The sequence below is a fragment of the Colias eurytheme genome, chromosome 12 (assembly GCF_061535395.1).
Source record: "Colias eurytheme isolate Ceu_HAF_F1 chromosome 12, ilColEury1 Martin Lab GWU primary, whole genome shotgun sequence".
Taxonomy (NCBI): domain Eukaryota; kingdom Metazoa; phylum Arthropoda; class Insecta; order Lepidoptera; family Pieridae; genus Colias; species Colias eurytheme.
Genome location: NC_142991.1, coordinates 6,447,464 through 6,473,772, shown reverse-complemented (window position 1 = coordinate 6,473,772; position 26,309 = coordinate 6,447,464). Strand labels below are relative to the sequence as shown.

Sequence of the window (26,309 nt, the reverse complement as noted above, 5' to 3'; positions counted from 1 at the left end):
CGGTGCTGCCATGCTTCAAACATCAAGGTATTGATTGAAGCGAATGGCTCTTGATTTGCGTTTATAAACTGATTGTTTTAATCATCATGCACTCAGCTTATGCAATCCCCTGTATAATTTAAGTTACTATGTATTACTTACTTATGATGTTATGTTGCTTTATAGGAAACTATAGATTTCCTTAGTTTGTATTCAAGCTCACATAATTTTCCGTGTTTCCTGTATTTTGCTAATTTAGCATAAACAATGAATTCAAGTGATTAATGATTTTTTCTCCTTTAAAAGTAAAGTAGAAACCGGAATCTATCGGATTTAGATTTTTCAGCCCTGTGAAAAGAACTCTATACTATATCGTAGGTACTCCACGATTCATATCTCATTGCATAAAAATGCTCCATTACGACACACAAAAGAATAACAGAAAAAATAATTATCGCATTCATAAAATTAGTAAGGATTAAACATTTTCATAAACCATTATTTTACAAGTTCGTCATAATTTACATCATCAAGTTACACAATTTGAATTGAATAATTATCTTAACCTTCCACCAAAGCCTAAGATAACAATTTATTTTAATAAAATGTAATTCAGTAAGGTTCAGAAATGAAATTAACGATTATATTAATTTAAATGTCAGTACGGCAATGGCATCAGAAATTGAATTCCGCCAGCGTCCGAGCCAGACTGTTGATTGCTTTGCACTGATTCAGCTTTCTGGACTTGACTTCTGATATCATAGACGCTATTTAACTTTCCCGTCTTGTGAATAAAATTGGCGAACTTCCTTTTAAATATGAGGGTATGAAGTTTAAGGTTATGAAGTACGAAATACGGTGTATAGAGTATGTGTATTTTTATTTTGTACTAACACAAATTCTTAATCTTTCAAAAGATCGTTAGAATTGCTGTAGTGGATCTTTAAACTAGACAAAGAGCTCAGGACTTTCTAGAATGTTCTACTGTATACATCTAGAATAGAACAAGAAGTCTCCCCTAACGATTATGTTGGTATGTTAGTGTATGGGTATATGTATGTGGTTCGATTAATATTAGTAGTTTTCAATAGTTACGATTACAAATCTTGATGCTTCCAATAATCAAATACTAATTTTATTTCATCTTATACGTTTTATTACAAGCTTTCTCTTTATGTACGTTAATTTTACACCATTTCATATTCTTATTACATTAAATTTATATTACCTACGCTACTCATAATGAACTATATTTGAAATTATGTGTACTAAGTACTAATAAGGGGAATTCTAATTTAAAAAGCATTTTGCATATAACAGCTAAATACAGAATTGAGACGTTTTCCGTGTACATTTCACGCGGCAATGAATGTTAGTATTCTCCGAGCGGTGAGCTTCCACAAACTATCTATGTTTAAACAGAGTCAGTTTAAGAATATGAAATTTTAAAGTATAATAGAATACGTATTGTTATTCGCTGGTATATTTTACTGTTTATTTATTCTTCGGCAAATAACTGGGTGTATAGAATAAGGGGATACTTTATAGGTATTTTATAAGATCTTTTTTTTTTTGGAATGAAAGTAAATGGTGACAGTGATCAATGATTGAACTATCTTTTATTGTACTTATTAATTTCACTAAAAATATGAAAGTATCTACGTAAGTATACTACTAAAGTATTCTAATAATGGTATTTGGAAAATGATTGCGTTTTACTTTAGTTTTTTCCTGTTGGGAGCGATTATTTTTATAATGTGCAGATCATGACCAAGCAAAACAGGATAAGTTATAGATAATTATTGATAGAAGGATAATGTACAAAGAAATTGTAATTATATTGTAGAAGATGGAAGTGGGGAAGTTATTATTTTTGTAAGATAATTGCGAACCTAATTATGTTTTATGAAACTGGATGGATAAGAAAAATATCTTCTACGTTACTGATTGTAAAAGAAGAATAATTGGTTTGGATGAGGTAGGTACTTAGAAATGTACAATAAATAATTGCTTTTATTCTATCGTAAAATAAGTATTTGAAAATAAAATAAACAAAGCACGCAAAAAATTGTGTTTCAGTATAAACAATGTTAATACATAATTCATTTCTTTTTCACATTTCCTTGTATGTATTTTTAACTAGCGTTCTGTTAACCTTGAATATAAATGAGATTTCTTTGTATCATTTAAGGTATATATATACCTGTTATTACCTATATATACCATACCCTCGTCCCAGCATCATTTAGATTGAGATTCAGCGCTGCCTATCGGATCCAATGGTTTGTCTTCGAGTACCTAACAGTTTTCTTCAAAATCAGTCAAGCCGTTTGTGATGGCATCAAGGAACTTAAAAAATATGAAAGTGAAATATTAGGTAATAAAAGAAATTATCGATGTTCACAAAGACATATTGATTTTCTCTACTCATTGTCCATTTCATAAATAGCTACTTCATTTATATAAAAATACAACACTAACTACATACTGTGATCAATATAGTCGTAATACTTAAACCAGATAATTCTGGAATGGGTATTATATCCGAACTGTCTCAAAACATTATTTAATAGGTACTATAATTCAACAGATAACGCAAAATGCATATAAAGATTTTTTATATAAAACTGTAGTATTAAAGTAACTTTACATGCTACTCATTTGCCACACGTTTTGTCTTTCTTTTGGTTTAGATGACTAGACGATAAGTATTTACTACTACTACTACATTAGATTAAATCGTCAAACAATTTGTATGTATGTAGTTATCTAAAGGTCAGTAGTGTTTAGATAGCAGTGTCGTTCGTTCGTGCTGTGCGCGTGCGCAGGTCTAACCAGTTTTAAAATGGAATGGGGTACTACTTGTAATGGTTTGTTATGTTACTCTTATTTATAATTAGATTAGTTTTAGGGCTAATTTTTCAATCCTTGGTTAAAACTTATTCGTCGAATAACGTATGAAACTACCATTTCAAAATGTATTCTTATTGCCCGCAATTGACAGTTTACAGGTGACATTTTAACATTATCGTGTAATACTTTATTGGATGGGTAAGTTTTAACCAGGGATTGAAAAATCGGCCCTTAATTAGATAACATATGGTTCAAATTGAAAGCCTTTGATCATTAACTTGAACACGTACATACGTACGTACCTACATAGTAAATGTACGGATTATTCGGTATAATTTTTTGTTAATTTTATCTCAGTATGAACTTTTGCATTTCTATTTCATTTCAATTTATGAATAATATTGTTTATTGCAATTATTTATAATAAATTTTATCGGTTTTTATTTTTGTATTATCATCGACTTAATACTAAAACAGGTTTTGTAACTTTGACAGCGGGATGGGAAAAGTATAATTTACTATTAAAATTAAGTAAATAAATTTCAAAATTATTTAAAGGATTACGCCCCATGTTCCTATATAATATTATGGCTTAATGTAGAGATATAAAAATGGAAATAAATAAAATACTTAACCTAAGTTTAATTCAGATACTATTTTCTCATTTTATTGATTTAAAAACATAATATGGTCTATAATGTCTAAGATAATTAGTCAACGATAAATGGATCATTTCGTGTAAGATAATTAGATAACGCTTGCGGCTTAGAAAGTGATAAAGTAATCAGCACATAAAAGAGTGTTAAATACTCAAAACTCTAAGATATGAAAAAAAAAAATATTTTAGTAGGTATATGAATTTGTGGAAAAAAATCTTTACTCAAATTATTAAAGGAATTTTCAGTGTTACACACGAAATATGTGTTAACATTTAAAATACCTATCGTAGGTATGTACCAGAGATTATAAATTTGTCACACAAAAGAAGACCTCTTCATATTCTTATTGGCTGGATACAAATTTAGTAATTCTCTCAAAATTATAAATATTTTTCAAGTACCGCAACGTTCACGAAAGTTTTCCTTTATAATTAGTTCCAAAGAATAATGCGGTTATTTAAAATGCATTTTGCATGAATTCCAGGGAAATATAGAATAGAGTCGCTCTCCGTGAAAACGTTCGCCGGTGCATTAAATGTGAGTATCCTCTTAGCAGTAAGAGTATTATAGCATACTATATAGCATATTACTTATATAGGTATACACGTCTAAGTGCTTAGTACATTATTAAATATATAAGCTATTTATTTGTAATAAAAATAAAGCTTGTATTTTTAATAATCTTACTTAATATTATAAATGCGAAAGTTTGTGAGGCTGTGTGTGTGTTTATTTCTCTTTCACGCAAATACTACTGAACCGATTACAATAAAATTTAGCACACATATAGAGGGCAACTTGGATTAATACATAGGATAGGTTTTATCCCGGAAATCCCACGGGAACGGGAACTATGCGGGTTTTTTTTGAAAACGCGGGCGAAGCCGCTGGTGGAAAGCTAGTATGTAATATGTAAATGAAATTACGCGTATTATTTGGCATATTGTGTTGTATAATTATACACATAAAACAATGTCATTAAGGCTAATTTCGAATAACGTATAAAACTACCATTTCAAAATGTATTCTTATTGCCCGCAATTGGCAGTTTACAGGTGACATTTTAATATTATCGTGTAATATTTTAACCTTCCTCGTCCTACTAACATGCAATCCCTCCTCTCATTAATTAGTACTCGATTTGTTTATGTTATATCTAAATTTATTATCTCTAACAAAATAAAACTGTGAATATTTATCAAGCGTCCAAATATTGTAGATTTTAGTTTTTATGTTATACTTTGTACATAGTTTACTGTTCGTCCTTTATAACAATTAAATTAACCTGGTGTTGGGAATTTCTATATATTGTGTGTGTCATTTTTTTGTTGTAGATATCTGCGCTTGACTGATACATTTCAGTTTCTTATAAATCTATGAGATGTAAAACTATCCACAACGTGACATTGGCAAAATTGTGGCAACGCAGCACTGCCATTTATAAAATAAATTGAATTGAATATTTTAACCAGGGATTGAAAAATCGGCCCTTAATCATTAAAAATATGTCTACACTCAATCAATAATAATATAAAATGTATTTAATAATGACTTCTATAGATAAGGTATAATTTCGGATTTAAAGGAATGGTATACATAATACTCTTGTACATATTCTGCTGTTCTAATAAATATACTTGTAAAGTTTTCAACTTGGTCTAACCATTTATACTTAGTTTTTACTTACAGCTCAGTTAACATTTTGTTCCTTTGTTAACTTTTTAACAATAAAGTTGTCATTCAATTTGTTTCGAGTTAGGTACGACACATTTAGCTATTTAACAACTACGTACATTGTTATTGAGTAGGCAAGTCTTAAGAATGTTCCAATTCGTTGAACAATATTTTATCTATACCACAATACAAAATCATAACCAAACATACGGAAATAAGAACACAATATTGATTTTCCAACCATGATAAAACTTCCATGTTCAAAGATTTTCGCTACGAACGTACCTATACCTAATTTAATAAAAAAAATAATATAATATGTATTATGTTGCCACTGCTGGGAGCGTGCCTCTTATGAGGGTTCAGGCCATAATCTACCACATTGGCCAAGTGCGGATGGCAGATTTCACAATTTAGAAAACATTTACTTACCCATTGTCTTATTCAAAATTGTTTCAACATTTTCTGTTCACAGGTTATAACAGAATCATTTTGCCAAGACGAATACGTGTCTATTGGATGTGGTATAAACAAAAACCCGAAGGCAGCTGAGGAATTGTTAGAGCTATGCGCAGACGCAGCGTTGGACGGAGTTTCTTTGGTTGCAGTTGATACAGACACAGATCAAGTTGTTGCTGTTGCTTTTAATAAAATACAGGTAAGATATTTTGTGAACTCTCTATTGCAAATAATTACATACCTATGTAATTACATGTAAGGGTGTATTAAATTGAAATGCGTTGAACGCGTTAACGCGTCTACATATGCGTTATACAGCAAATACCCTATCTACTTTCCCATGAAAGATTGTTTATTTTCAGTTTTGTATTTTTTTTTAATAAATGGTTATCAATACAAAGTATTGATGCAATTACAAATTTATCTCGTATTCCAAAATTGGTTTCATCAATTATTGATTCGAAATCTAAAGACTGTAATCATCAGTTGAAGATTTTACATTCTTAGGCTATTTATAATCTTCCAGAATCAATCATCCTTCTTTTAAATATTCGTCCTGTTTACGTATTATGTCTAGACTAACATTTATTAGCTTCGATTATTTATAAACAGTCATGGAATTTGTATCGTTTGCGTGGGATTTCATATCAATTGACAATAAGAAGATTATTACTTTCGCTATATTATTTACTCTTATTACATACATCTAAGTAAAATGGAATTAACTCAGCACGCCAAGAAAACACGGTTAACAATGGAGCCTTTTATCAATTTCCTTTTAGCTCCGAGGAAACCAAGGAGCGATTTATTGACAGATAGTATGAACAGCGCTGTCTGTTAGCTTTCAAGAATCTCGTTTATCACAGGTTCAAACATCAAGTGCATCGGAGAAAGCATTCTTTGAGATATTTGCTGAGGAGCGCTGCGAGGAGGAGGCGGCGCGTTCACTTATACAGTTTATGGCGATCGTCGATGGCAGGTGTAACTTATTTGAAAAGTGAGTGCTGTATTTAGAGGAATTTTAATAATTTACTATATTGTTTATAATTTATATTGTAATGTTTTCATATAAAATTACACAAAAAAAAACATTCGCTACGAATTGAGAACGAGATTTCCAGTTTGAAACCGACGACGACAAAACGACGATTTTAAAATGTTTACAGTTTAATTTGCGTATGGTAATTCCGTGCTATTTACTATTTAGCACAGGAATTCTAAATTTCTACGTATAGTCACGATGATTATTACATAATTTTGTGTCTTCTGTAAGAAATTTAAGAACTCTCGGTTAGCTTGATTGCATACCTATCTACTATAAAATATCATGCTATTTTTTATATTACTTTTTACCAGAAATCTATACCTGTCATCTGTCGCTTATACTATCAACATTTTGCATTTAAAAATCTGTAGGTGTAGTCTCGACACATTAATCGACATCGATCTCGACCGAAAACGGTCGGTAACTAACGATGTTCAGTAACTATAGTATGGACCTAAAAAATTTAGTGTTGTTTTTCCAAGAAATTTACCCTGATATTATGGAATATATAGTAAATTAAAATTAATTACATAAATTTTTTGCATTATTACAAATATAATTGCATATGAAAAAAGCACATGTTATGCATAAAAAAACATGGCAGTTAATTTAATTTTAATCAAATTCGATATTTTTTTATATCAATCGTTTGATTAATGTTCTTTTTATCACATATTCATGGAATCCAAAATTCCATGTATGGCAATCTCCTTATTTACTTTTTTGACATTTGACATCAATCAATCAAAATAATATTTCTATCAAAATAATTAATATCTATAAATTTTGTGTTTTCAAGAGGATAATTTTTAATTATGTTCTTAAAAATCCTATAAATCTATGGGATAACAAATATCCTAAGAAAACATCAATCTGCGTTATGTTTTTATATAGTTAAAGCTATTAGTTTTAGATTACTAATATTTTGTTATTTGTGAAGTGCAATAAAATTCTAATCAAAAGACTCTAAAAGCTCTACAAGATAATTCTGCTCAATTCGAAGCCTTTCGAGAAATCTTTAAGACATTATAGAAACGGATGGAACTAAAACTAAGGACGGAACGGATAATTTGTATCACTTGTATTTTTAGCTTGTATTATTACATATATTATATTATATGTGCATCATTGTATATTTTATTACAGTACAAGCAAAGGATGAATATATGCAATTGATTTAGCGGTTCACGGGTAATAATTATTTATGTGTTAAATATAAATAATATTTATCTATAAATTTTATAATTTATAGATGAACAAGTTACTAGAATTATGTTGATGAGAGATGATGGTTTTGAGCCAAATTTTCAACTACGCTATTATAAACTGTTAAATTAAATTTTTCTAATAAATTTTTTTCTTAATTCGATCGTTTTTTATTTGTATTCATCTGTATAATTTTATTATCCTAGAAGTTCAGAAAGAAATTAATCGAATATGAATGCAATAATTTAGGCTGAATAAATGCAGACAGCAGTACACTACATATTTTAATATTTATTAATTAATATAATATAAGAGGCTTCTTAACATTTTCAATAAAATTTTGAAACCATCTTAAAAATAAAACATTATTTGTTTATTTTATTTTAATTGCAATAACTTTAAATAAGAGAAAACAATATTGCGTTAAATCATGTAGCATCGGAAGTTTGAAATATCTTTTTTATTATAAAATTATAATAATCTATAATTTTTCCGACATTATCAACCGTATCTACAAATCCACACAAACCGTAAGGCCCTTCTCCCATTACGATACTTCTAGAATACGATACTCGAGTAGAATACTATTTAGATATTTGCTCGCTACCCGATGCTCACATATTATGCGACTGAAAAATGACTAAATTCATCATTATTGTGCCTCGTTTTTGTAGACGGACGCTATGTCGAGCGATTCCAGTGACGACGTAAAAGTAGGAAGTAGGTACTGCAGGATTCATCCATATATTGAAAGAAACATAAATTGTAGTTTTTATAGCCGCACGAGAACTACAACATGATGATAAGAATTTTTTATCTTTCTACCGAAGAGATACGCGCGAAACGCGACGCAAAAGCGACCAATTAAACTAGTCGCGGACGTGTAGGATACCGGTAGCGTAATGGGAGAAGGGCCTTCGAGATCTTGTCGAGATCAAACGTCGGTATCATAACGATTGACAATGTCAAAGAATAATTTGTTTTGACAATATTCGAATGTGTTGCAAAGAAATGATTTTCCAAATCCATGAAATCTATATTTTATTTATTTTTCATATATCTACGGAATTGAAATAATGATGTTATTAATTTAGATAAAAATGCATTGCTACAAGGCTATTATTATATAAATATTTTGACGCATAACGGAAAGTTTTGTGAAGAATAAAAATTATAAACAATTATGTATCCATTGTATACTTCCATCAAATTGGGGAGAGGTATTAAGCGACATCATTTTCATTGCTGAAGACGGGACTATAAATTAGTTATCGGTAATTACCGACTAATTTGTACAGACTAGGGCCCCTGGCTCAGTAGAAAAAAAGGAGAAGCAATTTCGGTCGGAACGGATTACGGAAAGTAAATTGCATCAGACTATATCGCATGACTGCAATAACAAGTTATAAAAATATAGCTATATTATATCGTATTAATTTCTATGAATTTCAAGTTTTCATTGTAATCATGATTAATGTTGGTATTTAATACAATCCAGGTACTATATTTTTAGTTCATTAGAACCTAAATTGCCTTAATTAAGATTTAATTACCGTTAGATTTAATCTGAGCGCTAGTGCTAAATATTTCAGACCTGAATGTAACTCTGTAAATTCTCTCTTTGTTTCGATTTCAATTACCTCTAACATATTATGTCAACATAATGACCAGTAGATATTATTTCATTTGAGTTGCCACTTATTTAATTTTGTCATTATCTCCATTATATCTGCGTTTGCAAAGTTTTGATAAATTAATTTAAACATTCTGTTCATGTGATTTTACTAAATTTATTTAGGCATCGTGTAAATATGAATTTTACTAAATTTATTTAGGCATCGTGTAAATATGAATATCATATTTCAGTAAAACGATTCTGTATAAAAATATACAAGAGCACGTAACATAATAGATCAATTAAAATAATAATGGTTTATGCTGTAATTTCAGATATGGTGTCGATTGCAGCTACGAAATAATGTTCCTAGCTACACTCCGTGAACACAGACACAAGGGGCTCGCAAAGGACCTCTGCAAAGCTTCAATAGAAGTAGCAAAACAAGTCAAACGTGGTCCAATAGCACCTCTTACAGTTGCAGAGCTGGGACCTAAATATTCAATGCTACAGCCCCGACAACCTATCACGACATATCCAAAGATTTGCCAAGCAATCTGGACGTCAATAGGCTCGCAAAAAGTTGGCAAGGCTCTGAATTTCACCGTACACTTGACAGTACCGCTTTCTGAATTTGTATTCGATGGAAAGACTTACACAGAGCGAATAGGGAATGAATCCGCATTCTGTGAAGTAGCAGCGATTGGTCTTGAATGAGTTTTAAAATTTAAAAAGACCCATTTGGAAGATGCTTCTAATTCAACGTTTCTAACATTCCAGAGCCATTTCTCATTTCATGCTTGTGTTGAATATAGCGATTAATTCTAATGCTTAAAAGATTTAGAAACTTTAGTTTTATGGTTATTATCAATTAGCTATCTTCATTGCTTTAATTGAATTGAAAACTTTGGATAAATTGATTCTTGTTAATGGATTTCCATTTGTCGTTTGCTTTTGTGCAATTATATTCAGACCGAAATACTATTTTTGTCAAAAGTTAACACTTCAGTCTTTTTGTTTGACTTAAAAGAAGATTTTCTAATTTGCCACTAACTTTCAGACTTATGACTTTAAATCGAATTTAATTTGGCCTATAGATATATATAACGGAGAAGTAGGTATATAAAATTATTTGCCAAGTGTTTGTGAAATTTTTATTTAACTATATATGTAATTCCAAAATATATTAAAATAAAAATTTTAATTTTAATTGACTGACTATAATATAAATTTAAATAATAATAAATTTTATTGAATAGTGCAAATTAATGTACTTAAAACAATTAACAATTAAATAGTTTTATATGTATTATATCATCTGTGGTTTTACTAAAGTATTTTTAATCTTTGGTTTAAAACCAGCAACAAAAATATTTGCTTATGAGCAAAATTTATATCTAATATAAAGAATAAACGTGCTTGAATTTATATTTTTGGTTTTATGGCATTCAAATGCTTTATAAATATAAATTTATAAAGAATAGAAAAAATTCGATCGTCCCGCCTCGTGATCGAATTTTTTCTATTCTTTATAAATTTATATAAACGTGCTTATTCACAACTACTATTTGCAATTCTCATAATACCAGATCATCAGTAAACGCTCCAGTGAAGTTAATAAAATATTTACGCGAGATTCTTATTTCATACTTCATCGAGCCATAAAATTAGGAATATGATTTTTATTTGGAATATACGTTTACATTTAATTTGATACGTAAGTATTTCGTGATGAACCTGAAATATTGTTAGAGAGTCTATATTAGATATGTACTTGGATATGCAAATGTAAGTATCATTATTACTATTTAACTTCTGCTTCTCTTCTCTTCTTGTATTCTACTAGCTTTCCGCCCGCAGCTTCGCCCGCGTTTTTAAAGAAAAACCCACATGATTCCCGGTCCCGTAGGATTTTCGGGATAAAACCTATCGTATATGTTAATCCAAGTTACCCTCTATATTATGTGTGTTAAATTTCATTGTAATCGGTTTAGTAGTATTTGTGTGAAAGAGTAACAAACATACCTACGTACACATACACAACCATCCATCCTCAATCTCATCTAATATTAGTACCTACCTAGGAAGTAGGATGTAAAAATAATGATCAAGTTAGTTTGAAAATGCAATAACCCAAAAATTATTATACATTGTAATGAAAATCAACGTACTTACATTCATCAAAATTACAATAGATATACAAGGTATATTTGTCTCGATTCATTCCCGATTTAAGCCTCAAAGCGAGTGGCCATTGAGGTAATGATCAATTAGCAAAAGTATTTTCCTCTTACTGAATAACCTCCGCGCTTGTAGACGTTTACAATGAACGTAAATTCTCAATGCTAATAGATTCTTAACTTGCAGTCTATTTTTGATTTAAACGTTCTTGACATATAGGTAAGTACGTTTTCTATCTGTAAGTAGACTTACTGAGAATTTTCATTGATTTGTTTTTTTTTTTTTTTTTATTAAAGATAGCCAGGCATTTGACTGCATCCTACCTGATGGTAAGTAGTGATGCAGTCTATGAATGAGCATGCCTGCCTAGAAAGAGCCTATTCACTTTAACCCTGAACAGATCCGGATTATAGGTTTCAAAATTGGCTGCTTCTTACTAAATGTTCCTCATGTGTTTTTCTTGTGATCGTGATTCGTTCTCAATAATTTCTGAGTATTAGGTAGGTAGTTAAGCTATCGACCATCGTTGTGTCTAGGATTTGTTTGTGCATGTTATATATAAGATGTTAGGTGTATATTTTCTTTCATACCCAATTTATTTACGTACCTACCTGATGTAATAATGAATTGCGCAAAAGTACAATTAGACTTAAGACTTTGGAAAAATTTGTGTTTGATATATCTCTTTTTTAAAGTGAGTCGTAAATTCAGTAGTGTTCAGTACGTGCATTGACACAATGTTGACACATCATTTGAGCCTAGTCAAGCAATACCACGCATATCCCTATTGTACCATCAATCCAACATCAAAAACATTCCTGGCGCATACTATTTCAAATATTAGTTAATAATTCAATAAACTGATCCCGATCCGACAATATCCGTGTTTACTGAAGTACATTAAATCAATCTCAACGGGGTCTGTTCGGATTCACTTTGCATAGCACTTGAAATTCAAATTGTGCAATTCATATTGAGCCTCCCTATATAAGTACCCGTTGCCATGACGACCACGGCATTCCTGCAATTTGTATTCATACTTGGTAAGAATTCACCTTACGACTTACGTTCGATTTTATCATGCAATAGGTATCTTCAAGTCGCAAAGCTGAGTAATTGATACGATGATGACTAGTTGTCTTCGCAATCGTCTCACGGTGCATTTACATCAAACGAATGCTGCGAATGCTCATTCTACCACACTATGTCAAATTATTTTAGTGTTAACAGGCGAAGAGCATTCTTTAGTTGTTCTTAGTACATTCTAAAAGGTTCTATGCAATGTTCTAATACTGAACAACACTGAATTCGAGTTTTCGTTTACCACATCGTTTACACTAAAATATCACGATAGAAAGCTCTTGGTCTAGCTCTAGTTCTATGTTCGTTTGATGAAAATGCACCGCTGCTTGATATGTGATTTATTTTATGAGAATAGTTGCAATTTGCACACGCAATTCTTAACAATATTTCATATAAGATTTTCAGAATATAGAAAAAGGAGGCAACTTTCTTGTACTGATAATGCGGGAAAGTAGAAATTCTGGCATTTTATTTGAGGGAAAAGTTGATTCATATGATAATATAGTTTCACAGTCCATATCTACTATAAAAATGGTACCTATATATTAAAGATATAACGGTTACAAATATTTTCCATATAATAGATTATTTAATAACGGTTATATAACATATTAATATGATATACATTCATTTTATATCGCATATGAAAGCACATTTAGATCATATAATTATATTTTATAGGCCCTGAAAGTTACTGCTCTAGATTCGTGGCAATTTATTAAATGTAATGTCTTGCAAATTCGAAACTCTGTTACTTACATTATTTATGAACCATTGAAAGCAAGAAAAGTACCATTAATAATAAATCACGGATAATTAAAATTAATTTCCTTATACCTAATCAGTTTTTACATATGTACCTACATATATGACGTATAATTAAAACAAATGTGAACCTACTGATAATTTTAATTACCTACAATTAAAACATTTATTAGAAAGGATTCTAAATTACAAATTACAATGAGTTAGGTTAGAAAAGGCCTCGATGTTTGTGGGAAAACTTTTCTAATTAAACGCGCTAGTTTTTAGTTCTAAATGTCGATTTGGAAACTTCAAAGCGTTACAGAAACTGGATTATTTGCTGTAAAATACTTTCCTAACAAATAATAACAATGTTCATTAAATTTACTTTCAATCTTAATTAAATGTTTCTATTTTTAAATTGACCCAAATATTCTATTTAAAAGAGAGTTTACCTCCACCTAAAAAAGTCGGTAACATATCTTCGGACACGTCTGCAGATGCCTATGGGCTGTGGAATTGCTTACCACCAGGCGATCTACATTGTTTGCCTACTCTTGTCTTAAAACCACTTTATCATAATATTATTATAGTACGACATAAAAGAGATGAAATTAATTATTTTGGAACTAATTCGTTTTTCATTACCTGGCAACCCTGAATTGGCAATGTAGCTGTCAAGTTGAATAAAAATTTGTTGTTTTTTTCGTGAAGTGGAGAATTATTGAGATAAAATTGTTATTTAGAACAAGAAATTTAAATAAAAAAGGAGACATCATGAAAAAGGTTAAACGTAGCGGTGTCCGTGATGTGGTGTATAAAGTTTTTATTCGGTGTTTGTCCGAATTTCAAGCTGGAAATTTATTGACTGATTTGGAAAACGTTTACAAACGTACAGCAGAATATACCGGTGAGATTTCATTTATTTTTGCTCAGTACTACGTAAAATAGAATATTCCATTAGTGACGAGTGTTTAATGTATGTATGTATGGCGATTATTACGTTTTCGCAATTTAATTTGAGGTTATTTGTATGTAAACAAAAACTAGTTTTTATAGTGCGACCAGCACAATTTGAGTCAAGAAGTTATATCCAATCCAACCAGCCTCAAATAAAGTACCTAGTTTAGATTTTACTACATAGTATAGTGATAACTGTTTTCATACAGCTATCTATCTATTAATCAATCAAACCATAAGAAAAAAAATCATATTTACTGTATCATATTTACAGATACTGAAGATGCCCCGTACCCTCTTGCCAGTACTTCGAAACAGAGTGATGATCAGTCCTTTGAAGGAGTAGAATATTTAGATTTTGATGAATTATATTAATGTACAAAATTTATCTACAAAAACAATAAAAATATGTGGTTTTCAAATCGCCTTGTTTTTTTCTACCCGACGGACCCAGAAAGAGGGTAATGTGTTTGAGCTGCATGTATGCTTGTTTGTTTGTATGTTTGATTCTATGTGCGCCTCTGCAGTCTAAGCACTTGACCGATTTTTATAAAATAACTAATTCCAAATACATTTAAGTAAAATTTGACCTAGGTAGGTCAATTAAAATACTAAAATAATGTATTTTTGTCTTAAATTTACACTATTGCTACAATGAAACAATTATAACGGTTTAAATCGCGGTATTTATTTTAGATCATATATATAGATTTTTGGATTTTTATTCTATAGTATCAAGATCGCTTGCGTCGCAGTATCAGTGTTGCTATATGAGCGACGGTGGCGCCCTCATTTATTTTCATCTCTTTTGTGTCGCACTGTACCTATTATTACGAATCCTTTTAAATATTAATTGTTTTCATTGTTGATTATTCTGACTTAATTTTAACGCACTCTTAAGAATTTAATATGACATGTTATTAAGTGACAAGGTTTGTACATATACCTTTAATATTCTGCCACAGAACTATAAATCTATAGCAAAATTATTGGGTAACAAAAAATCTGGGTCGGATAAAAATTGTCTCCGTTTACGACTGTTTTACCGCACACGCTATTCAATTCCGTGTGACACGAGGCAAATTACAGATTAAACTCGGCGATAACCGTAAGTAAGCTATAAAGTAGTTTAATAAGAGGGCTATTTCGTTGTGAACATCTTTTCGGTATCTCTACTTATTTTACGAGCAATATAAACCTCGTACCTTCCTCGTACTATCAGTTTGATTGGTCCATTTTGGAAGTTTCGTTTAAAAATTGCAATTAGCAAAAATATTGATAGGAATTGTTGATAGTGCAACATGCAATTATCATATACTAGCTGCGCTTCGCGGACCGCGTGACTCCGTTCCTGTTGGTCCTAGCGTAATGATGTTATAGCCTATAGCCTTCCTCTATAATCTAATATCAAAAAAAATTTTCAAATCGGTAGTTCCTCTTAAGTTCCTAACTCTTCAGCTTTATAATATAAGTATATAGATTACTATATTTGAGAAGCATACAGAAGTATTTTAAATTTTCATTAAAGAGATAATCGCACTTCTCGCCACAAATTAAAGTTCCACCCCCACCACCTGGATGCATGGCGGTCTACCACAGTGCGCTTTTCCCGACACTTTCTACCGAGAACGACGACCTTGTGGAACGATCTACCATCCTCAGTGTTCCCAAACAGATTCGACGCAGAGACCTTTAAGAAAAGGGCATATTTATACCTCAAAGGCCGGCATCACATTCGCGGTGGACCTAACATCGCGAATGCTTATGGGCGGCGGGCATCACTTTCCATCAGGTGACCCGCCAGCTCGTGTGCCTGCTTAGGCGATAAAAAAAAAAACATATACATACTATCTACATATTAATAAAATCCTTTATTACGTAACGGCTCATTAGAGCAGATTTTTTCATCTCAGCTATCCATTACATTTTAAACCTTAATTATTTTCCTTATCTTATCCCTTTTGATTTTTGAAAGCTTATTAAACCGGTTCTCAGGATTTCTTGCCAAACAAGGAAGGGGACAACTTAACGACATACCATTTAACAGCTACAATTATATATTTCTTCTATAAATCAACACAGGGCCGCAATCCTGCCGCTCCATTTCATTTTGTCGGAACAAAAACCGTGGAGAGGCTTCCGCAAAGCCGTTGGGTGTTTGATGCCTTTGTAACTAAAACCAGACGGGACGGGTTGTTTTACTATAGTTGTAAGCGGTATACATTTCGTCTGGTATACTGTTAAACTTTCGATGTTTATTGTTTTAAATGTGGAAAGTGCTACTGAAATTTCATAAATGGTGTTGTGAAAAATTTCATTTTAATTTTTAAGGAAAGACTATACTTGATGTAGTACGGATGTATATTTTGAATAAATGGTATACCTACTATGAAAATATTATATCTTCAATACAATAATACTGAGAATTAATTATTAACTCTGCTATCGGCCATTTCTATTTAACCGCTAATAACCTTTTGTATAATTTATATTTCCAATTATACACAGGTAGAGCTATTATAACTTAGATTTTAGAATATATCAAAGTTACCATTGAAGTATTTCAAATTCATAAGAGCATAATTAAACGGATGATATTTCTTATTTATCTACTCACTGTTCTACTACTACTACTTTTAAATGCACCCGTGAAAATAAGAATACAAAAAAAAAGAAAACAATTTTAAATCCTAATATTATTTCGTTCTTTTTGCAAGAAATCCCTCTTCTCAATATACATTATACACCAAATTATCTATAAAGCATTAATCATACAATTTCCATAGAACCAAATAATTTCTACATCGATAGCAATGAATATTTACTAGAAAATTCCAGCTAACGTTCACAAAGTAGTCCTTATAGCGGTATGAAATAACAAACCATTACGAACGCAAATATAACGTCTATATCGGCAAACTTATTTTCCTCTTCGCGGTCTTTGATCAATAAGTCTTTGAACTAACAAGCAGAATAAATATTTTTCGTATCTCGAAAATAAAGCGACTTTTTCTAACTGGATGTAAATAACCCCTCTATCTAACCTGAAGGGTTTGAAAACGATCGGGGGCCACTATTTTCCCTTTGAAAGCGGCACAGTAGCGATTGTCGGAGGTTATTGCTGTCAGTATAGGTTTTACTAAGGTTTTCTATTCAATGTGTATGATAAGGAAAAAGGTAACGGTTATTTTGAATGTGATTATGTTCGGGCGAGGGTAATTTGGTATTTTGCCTTTTTGCGCTCGCTCTGTTATGTAAGAAAACGTATCGATAGTTGAATAATGTTCTAATGCATATAATATTATGTTATACTTTTTCATTATTGCACGCCTCATAAGCGAAGCGTTGAGGTGGGTACTACTGTCACTTCGCGCAAAACATCTGATTTTCAAACTTAAAATGTCTTTATGTATCATACATTGCATTTGTAAGATAATACATACACACATATATTAAGAAAAAACACTATTTTTAACGTTCATGATATTTTTGATGTCATTTTTGTTATTTAAACTAGTTAAAAAACAGTTTAAAAAAGTTCTGTCTTGGACGTCCGTGTGTCTGTATGTGCGGATCCTTTTTCTTGTTAACACGATAGCGACCGAAATACTTTACTAATCGAGTCTTTTTTTTTCTCTTACGCTTGAGTATGCTCAGGAATAGAACCCTTTCATTTTTCAGGGTCTGATTCGATGTGGTTTAATTGTTATTAAATAAACAAAAATAATAATTAATAAATATTTATTAAAAAAAATTATGAGGCGTGCACTTTTGGATTTTCCAAATTATTCTTTAAATTTATGGTTAGGAAAATGACAATATACTTTTAAATGAACAGAATACAGTAATGATCATTTAGTGAGTGCCAAAAGTAGATAATATTAGACATAAATTAGCTTCGCGTCATTATATTTGTTTCTGTTTTCTTCAAATGCAATACAAAAAATAATGAGTTAAAAATTAATATAACAAACAGCGATGAAATAAAATAAGTAATGTTCGCAGCCCCACATTTCTCATTTTACAAGAATCAGGATATATATCCACGTCCAATTAAATTGCAATTTGTGGAAAACTTTATCTATTTTCTAACTAATTAACAACAAAGTAGCAAAGTCTATGACTGTAGGGTAAGTATAAAAAAATCACAGCTCATGCGGGGATTTGAATAAAACCGAATGGTTACACCGCACTATAAATACGGTCCTAAACCTCCCCTATTTTTTCCACCCTCGCCGGCCAAAACGTCAGTAAATCCGGCTAAGTCCCTCCATATGGAGTATCTTGTGAATAAAACCTAACCTTACTTTACGCATATTGTTATTTATATCTCATGAACCGAAACAGCTGTTAGTTTGGTCCACTTTGTAAATTTATGATAAAAGCCTCTACGATAGTGCCGGCAAGTAAACGATTTAAGGAAGGTATTCGAAGTGTTATTTATTTTATGTATTTGTTTAGTTTTGTGACGTGTGTGCGATTAATAAATTTTATTGATATTCTATAAACACTTAAACTAATGAGACGTCTTCAAAAGAATAGGTATACTTATGGGTATAAACTAAGTGCAATGAAATTATTTACTTTTCTTCATTTCAACATCATCATTATAGTATTATTACAGAATATTTTGAGATAATCTCGACGTTGTAGTATCATTTCGTCTAATGATTCAATGATATGTCGTAATTATACTTCGTAATTATTACTCAGAAAAACATGTCTAAGTTACGATAATTTATTTTATATCGAAATGCTTTCAGAGTAAATAAGGTTTTATATTATTTTTATTACCATCAACCTGATAGATTTATCTGTGACTGTTTTTGTCTATATGTGTGTAGCTGAACTGAAAAATAATACATTATAAAGTGAACATGTTTGTATAATAGCAAGCGCTATATTTTCCAATAGTCCAAATCATCCTTTGTCATAGCCCAGATACTTTAAATTTCTGTTTTTCATAATCGGCTTTTTGCCATAGTGAGAAGTTTGCCATGCCATAAATGCCATGGGCAGGCTGCGACTGGCGTCCCAGATAACATTAACTCTAAGGGCTTTTGCGTGTTGTATCTTTGTCGCCCCGTTAGTTCAAATGACCGCTACTTTCTAGTGGTACCCCATTATTATGGAAATGGGACACATTAGTAAATTAAGGCGTCAATTATTTACGTGTTGGACGCATTGTTTCATCGTATGCCGACCCAGTAGTTAACAAAAAACATAATATTATGTACATATTAATTAACCATCACAAGTGAAACATAAAATTTTTAAATGCATCTTCAACTATATACTAATCCATTTTCAACTTGAGTTGGCAATTTATTTTATTTTATTTTATTTCTTTATTTATGTCAGGCAGCATTGCCCATATATTGTACTTATTCTAATGTTAGTAAAATTACATATACTTATTTTTAGATTTTAGAGTTACAAGCCATTTTTTGTTGATAAAATTATGTACATTATTGAGAACTTTTAAAATTTATTATCATTATTATTTATTATCATTTATTATCATTTTTATTAATTATTAAAACAATAATATGTTCAAACAAGATTTCCGCCCGCGGCTTCGCCCGCGTTTTCAAAGGAAAACCCGCATAGTTCCCGTTCCCGTGGGATTTCCGGGATAAAACCTATCCTATGTGTTAATCCAAGTTACCCTCTATAATATGTGTGCTAAATTTCATTGTAATCGGTTCTGTAGTTTTTACGTGAAAGAGTAACAAACATCCATACATCCATACAAACTTTAGCATTTATAATATTAGTAGGATATATAAAACAAATCCATTGATTGACGATACCAACATATAAAACCTCATATTGAAACAAACACAAACTGTTCGTGGTACATTCATACATATTTGATTGAAACCAAAAACAGTTGCGGGTTGAAAACAACTATGAACTGACCTCACGCTCACTCTAGTATTCTCTAATGTTGGTACACAGACCTTACTACGCGTTATTTCTTGCATAAATTATGACACCTGAATTTATTTTCCAACTATGTTATACATGTTTAATTTGTGATGACCAGTTAAATACGTTTTAATGCAATCACATTTTCTCTACATTGTTACCTACTTATTATGATAACAGTAGCGCCATTGAATTATTTTATAATCCTAGTTTAATGATTTTTATAAGTAAAATTTGTACGGGTAGGTACTTACTTATAGTTTTATTTTCCGTTAGCAAAGAATACGTTTGTTACCATTACAACGCTAGAAATAATGGAAGTATAAAAGAGATTATCTCATTCTATTACTAAAGTGTCGCTTCCAGAACACGGTGTAAATTCGTTACTGTGATTAATTTCTAAAATACAGGTGTAAATTCCAATATGAAAATATAACGACAAATTTACACTTTTATCATTTGCCTGTATTATTTTAAAACTTTCAATGTAATCTCGTAAAACATTATAAATTATAATGTCATTCATCATTACGAATTCATCAAACAAAAAATATCAAAGCTGATATCTTTCAAGCAAGCTTATTACATAGTATGGGTATTCTATATAGGGGTTGGTACCCCTTTACTCAGATGAATTGAATTATTCACACCATAATTTTAAGGGAAGGTGCAAACATCAAAGTGTTTTGGAGACCTCTGTGTATTTGCTCCCGCGAATGTAACTTACTGCGATTTAATTATTCAACGTTAGAACAGAAATGGCGCCAAATTGTTCAAGTGTTTCGTGTTCCATTTGCGTTGTTTGCGCTATGTAATGACAGTTTGTTTATGGGAAATAATCGAATAAACAGAAATTTTGATTTTTCATCAGACTTAATACTTAATTAATATTATTTAATAATTTATGCTCCAGAGTATAACTTTTACTAGGTAGGTACTATTTTTTAGTAGAAAATCAAAATATCATATTTTCAAACTCCGTTTCCCTGATTACATTGTAGGTATTTTCAGAAAAATGTTCACTAGTATCATCCATACAGATTATGATTGACACGCCAATTTTCACCCAAATCCGTATGTGTTGTTATATGAAAATATGTAATTTCGACGATTAAATTATTAATATTTAGGTATACCGAAATCTTTTCTTCTTCCTTCAACTTCGAATATATGCTTAATAAGAGGAAAACAAGAATTTTCTTTGTATGCTTTCAATGTTTACAATTTATTCCTGTTAGTCCATTGAATGAGTCCCTCCAAGGGGGGCCTAGAGTGCGTGAGTTAGTAACGTAAGATGTTTCTTCGGAAACATGTCAAGAGTCCCTAGGTAATAAACATACTAAAACCCCGGGCCACTAGGAGGAGCCCCGGAGTGGGGGGAGGGGGGAAATGGGTCCATTTTTTCATTTTTTGCTTAAATCTCAAAAACGGTACATGTAAGAGAAAAACTTTCAGGGAAAAGTTGAAAGGCCATAAAATTATCTACAAGTTGTACCTAAATCATTTTTTCCTATATCCTACCGTTTCTGAGTTATACGCAGTAAAACATGATTTTGGCTCAAACAATTTCCACATCAATCGATCAAAAAATATTTCTTTCTTCCAAAAAACTCAAATGTGCAACTTGTGACCGGTACTGATAGATTGCTCTTAATTTGGTCTATAATTGGTAAAATAAACACATTCCTCCATGGAAGCCTTTAGGAGGAATCGATTGTCAAAATATTATATTAGGGTAGTTTGAGTTACTGAACTTGATCTTTTTATTTTTTTCTTCCAAAAAACTCAAAAGTGCAACTTGTGACCGGTACAGATAGATTGCTCATCATTAGGTCTATCATTGCTAAAAATACCAGATTCCACCACGGAGGCGTTCACGGGTAATTGAATTTTATTAGGGTAGTTACGATACATAAACTTTTTATTTTTTTTCTTCCAAAAAACTCAAAAGTGCAACTTGTGACTGGTACAAATAGATTGCTCATAATTAGGTCTATCATTGATAAAAATACCAGATTCGACCATGGAGGCGTTTACGGGGAATTTGAGTTTTATTAGGGTAGTTACGATACTTGAACTTTTTAACTAACTACCCTAATAAAATTCAATTCCCCGTAAACGCCTCCATGGTGGAATCTGGTATTTTTATCAATGATAGACCTAATTATGAGGAATCTATTTGTACCGGTCACAAGTTGCACTTTTGAGTTTTTTGGAAGAAAAAAAATAAAAAGTTCAAGTATCGTAACTACCCTAATAAAATTCAATTCCCCGTAAACGCCTCCGTGGTGGAATCTAGTATTTTTATCAATGATAGACCTAATTATGAGCAATCTATCTGTACCAGTCACAAGTTGCACTTTTGAGTTTTTTGGAAGAAAAAAATAAAAAGATCAAGTTCAGTAACTCAAACTACCCTAATATAATATTTTGACAATCGATTCCTCCTAAAGGCTTCCATGGAGGAATGTTTTTATTTTACCAATTATAGACCTAATTAAGATCAATCTATTAGTACCAGTCACAAGTTGCACTTATGAGTTTTTTGGAAGAAAAAAATAAAAAGATCAAGTTCAGTAACTCAAACTACCCTAATATAATATTTTGACAATCGATTCCTCCTAAAGGCTTCCATGGAGGAATGTGTTTATTTTACCAATCATAGACCTAATTAAGAGCAATCTATCAGTACCGGTCACAAGTTGCACTTTTGAGTTTTTTTGGAGAAAAAAAATAAAAAGTTCAAGTATCGTAACTACCCTAATAAAATTCAATTCCCCGTAAATGCCTCCGTGGTGGAATCTGGTATTTTTATCAATGATAGACCCAATTATGAGAAATCTATCTGTACCGGTCACAAGTTGCACTTTTGAGTTTTTTGGAAGAAAAAAATAAAAAGGTCAAGTTCAGTAACTCAAACTACCCTAATATAATATTTTGACAATCGATTCCTCCTAAAGGCTTCCATGGAGGAATGTGTTTATTTTACCAATTATAGACCAAATTAAGAGCAATCTATCAGTACCGGTCACAAGTTGCACATTTGAGTTTTTTGGAAGAAAGAAATATTTTTTGATCGATTGATGTGGAAATTGTTTGAGCCAAAATCATGTTTTACTGCGTATAACTCAGAAACGGTAGGATATAGGAAAAAATGATTTAGGTACAACTTGTAGATAATTTTATGGCCTTTCAACTTTTCCTTGAAAGTTTTTCTCTAACATGTACCGTTTTTGAGATTTAAGCGAAAAATGAAAAAATGGACTCATTTCCCCCCTCCCCCCACTCCGGGGCTCCTCCTAGTGGCCCGGGGTTTTAGTATGTTTATTACCTAGGGACTCTTGACATGTTTCCGAAGAAACATCTTACGTTACTAACTCACGCACTCTAGAACTTTTTATTCAATGGACTATGTCCAACATTCCGCGTACATACTGTTTAACGTTTCTTTATATAAAAAATATCTTAAGATTATGAGAAAATCGGAAAAGCTCTGCTTTTGTCGTAATAAATTTTCTTGAAAATCCCACCCGAATTCCTCGATATAAAGCTTTCGTTTCATTATATTGACTCTCTTCTAAATAAAGGGTAGGAATTTTAATCCCGAATTTTCGAGATCGCTCTTCTTATTTACTTTGTGCCTACAGAGGTGCTTGAATTCTAACAAGTTTATACGGCTTTTCCTTTGAAAATGAATGTGAAAAATCGATTCGTGTAAATTTAATTTATAATGAAATCACTATAATAAAGATATATAAGTATATATTGTATCATATATATATTTTATCTAGACTATATATAGACTATATATTGTATCATAAAACCAATGTATTTAATTAATACGCATAGAATCTTATAACAATGTTTAATCTCGCTTTTAACATAATAAATAACCTATAATATTTATTTATTTAAAAAACATCACATGCCATTACAGGACAATGCCCAATGCGACAGAGATACTTTCACGTCTCACGTTCACTCTTCATAGTCTTACATTTATTTAAATGCAATATTTAGGTAAATCTTCATAGTCCCAATGTAAAGAAACGGAACAATTTCTACCTATAGATATGGGTATGGATCACTAATCACCGTTTAACTTCCATTTAAAGCCTTATCCCTATCCCTATCCCTAAGCCAGCCACTCAATAAACACATAAAAGTAAACATGGAAAATCCATCACACAGCCTGCGATAGTAAAACAAACAACTCCCTTGATTACCTCATAGGCCCGTATGCAAAATATATTCTTGGCAGAGGGTTAAGCCCTCCAGGGTACTGTTAGGAAAATTGACGTAAAACAAGGAACATAATGAGGTTAAACCTAACGGTTACTGTGAGATATTCAAACAGCACGCTCGTAAATAACAAACAAATAGTCTATGGAGACTGTTTCAAAATGAAATTGATCTTTTAGTTTAAGAGTGCACGCTCGCGGCTCGCCTGATACTTTTGGAGAGGCAGTTTAATTGTAATAGCGGTTCTAATATGTTATGATTTCAGTATGAAGACTGTTGAATTATAAATTTGAGTAAGTAGAAGTAAACTTAATGACTATACTAATAATTGAACTTTAATAAGATAAGTCTGATGTACGTCTCCACATTTAGCGTATGAACAGAGAACAATGTTAATTCCCGATTCATTACACTTTTTACCGCTCTATTTGCATTAATGGTAAAACAATGGAGGGTTAGAGCAATGGAGGGTAGACATACTTTTGCAGTTTCTGAAACAAATGATATACATGTACCAACTTATTGGTAAGACTCTATTCAAGCATAGAAGCGTAGGATTCATCATTTCTAATCTTTTATTATTAAGCAATTATGAGGATTATGTTACTACACATCTAAGTATATCTGCAACGATTACAATTCCTGTAACTTAGACTTCTATTCTATCCGAGTCCTACAATATCAAGGCTCAAAGCCCACAATTCATATGAAACAGATATCAGGCACTGTGACATAAAATATTCTTCTTATCACATACCGTTTGGTATCAGCTTCTAATATCGAAAGCTACATCCGCAACAGCTGTTCGCGCAATACATTTTTTTCTTTTCACTGGTTATACCAAAACTGTTGGCGGAGTTTTAATTAAACTCCGGGAGTTACTATCCTGCGATGGGTTAAAAATTCATTTAACGTAGACGGTAAACTCCGAGTGACTTCGCTATTTCGAACGTGGTTTGGAAATATTAAAATTAATTGCGGTGGAGCTAAATATTTAGGTTTTATGGTGCTTGGTATGTGTACCTTATATTTTGGCTACGTATAGTTGTGGGTAGTTCGTCTCCAAAACTTCGAGGCTATGTGATTAAACGTAGAAAAAAAGTCTCATATTTAAAGAATAATCTAATGAATATATAATTCATTGATTATAAACGTAACTTGCAACTATGATAATAATGCCTAATTGTAATTCATATAAAATTATCATAGGGTAGAGTATGCGTTCAAAATCTACATTCAAATTATGAAACTCCGGTATACCTACCTAAGATCTGTAAAAAGCCCAAAATACATAAAAAATCACGATTCTTGATATCATATCGATAAGAACGAGTCAAGTCATCCAATTGATATAATATTGTGAGTGTTGCCAAACCGCAAGAAACGATTTGCGTCTGATGAGCTGTTGCCAGTTTGCTGCAATAAAAAAATATACATTATACAAGTCGTTTTGTATAACATGATAATATTATGCTATCCTACTTATCCTTACATAAATAATAAATTAAAAAGTGTGGATGTTTGCCTTTCTTTTACGTTGTATCGGAACAATTTTATTATGAGATTCATGTCATTTACCTTCGGTACAAATAACATACACATATTTCCCATGGGTTTCCTTGGTTTAGACAAAAGGCATAAAATTTTTATTTATCTTGGGGGTTGCAAGTTTCAAGAG

General features: G+C 31.3%; 1 protein-coding gene across 1 annotated transcript; it reads left to right on the top strand.

Moving 5' to 3' along the window:
• The first annotated feature begins 2,756 nt into the window (after nucleotides 1–2,756).
• On the top strand, nucleotides 2,757–10,570 carry LOC149904110 (uncharacterized). Its single transcript, XM_090107987.1, has 5 exons — nucleotides 2,757–2,849; nucleotides 3,976–4,028; nucleotides 5,641–5,823; nucleotides 6,491–6,621; nucleotides 9,826–10,570. The coding sequence occupies exons 1-5, from the start codon at nucleotides 2,825–2,827 to the stop codon at nucleotides 10,205–10,207; spliced, it is 774 nt and encodes a 257-aa protein (XP_089964113.1). The 5' UTR covers nucleotides 2,757–2,824; the 3' UTR covers nucleotides 10,208–10,570.
• The last annotated feature ends 15,739 nt before the right edge of the window (nucleotides 10,571–26,309 follow it).